General features: G+C 65.0%; 1 protein-coding gene across 1 annotated transcript in view; it reads right to left on the bottom strand.

The window, feature by feature from the left end:
* Positions 1-534, bottom strand: part of CILP2 (cartilage intermediate layer protein 2) — a gene marked incomplete at both ends in the record, with an annotated part of 2,653 nt that overhangs the window by 1,855 nt on the left and 264 nt on the right. The window contains 2 exon segments of the mRNA XM_010188937.1: positions 1-383; positions 471-520. Of these exon segments, the coding sequence (XP_010187239.1) occupies positions 1-383; positions 471-520 (433 nt within the window).

Below are 534 nucleotides of genomic sequence, written 5' to 3'. Positions count from 1 at the left end.
TTGGTCGCGGGTGAAGCCTACCTCCCCCCCCCCCAAAAAGATCTGTCCGAAACGCAGGGGCTCGCCTGTGTCAGCCGCTGTCACCCGTCCCTGCACCAGGACGCGGGGGCGGACGCAGGGCCCACAGCCACACTCAGCCACCACCTTGACGGGCAGCAGGGCACCAGCGCAGGGGATCTCCCGTGTCTCCATCCTCCGCACCCCACAGCAGCGCCCTGCATCCTCCCCACACCCCGAGGGCTCAGCTGCGGTCCCAGCACAGGGGGCGGGTGGGCAGCGGCCCACGTTGTAGTAACGGGAGCCAGTGGCATCCTGCGGACACTCGATGGGCAACTCCACCAGGTTTGGCTCTGGCTCTGTTTTGCAGCTTTGCTGGCCTTGGGCTGGGGGAAAAACAAGAGGGACAGGGGGAATCAGTGTGACTGTCCCCATCCCAGGATGCTGCTAATGACACCCATCCCCATCCTCACCCAGCACAGTGAGCTGCACCGGTGCCGATTTGATGGTGCCTGCCTCGGTGCTGGTTTTGCAGTG

Source organism: Mesitornis unicolor, unplaced genomic scaffold (assembly GCF_000695765.1).
Source record: "Mesitornis unicolor isolate BGI_N332 unplaced genomic scaffold, ASM69576v1 scaffold42477, whole genome shotgun sequence".
In the NCBI taxonomy this organism is placed as follows: Eukaryota; Metazoa; Chordata; class Aves; order Mesitornithiformes; family Mesitornithidae; genus Mesitornis; species Mesitornis unicolor.
Note: the sequence above shows the minus strand (reverse complement) of the source record. Positions and strands in the feature narration are given on the sequence as shown.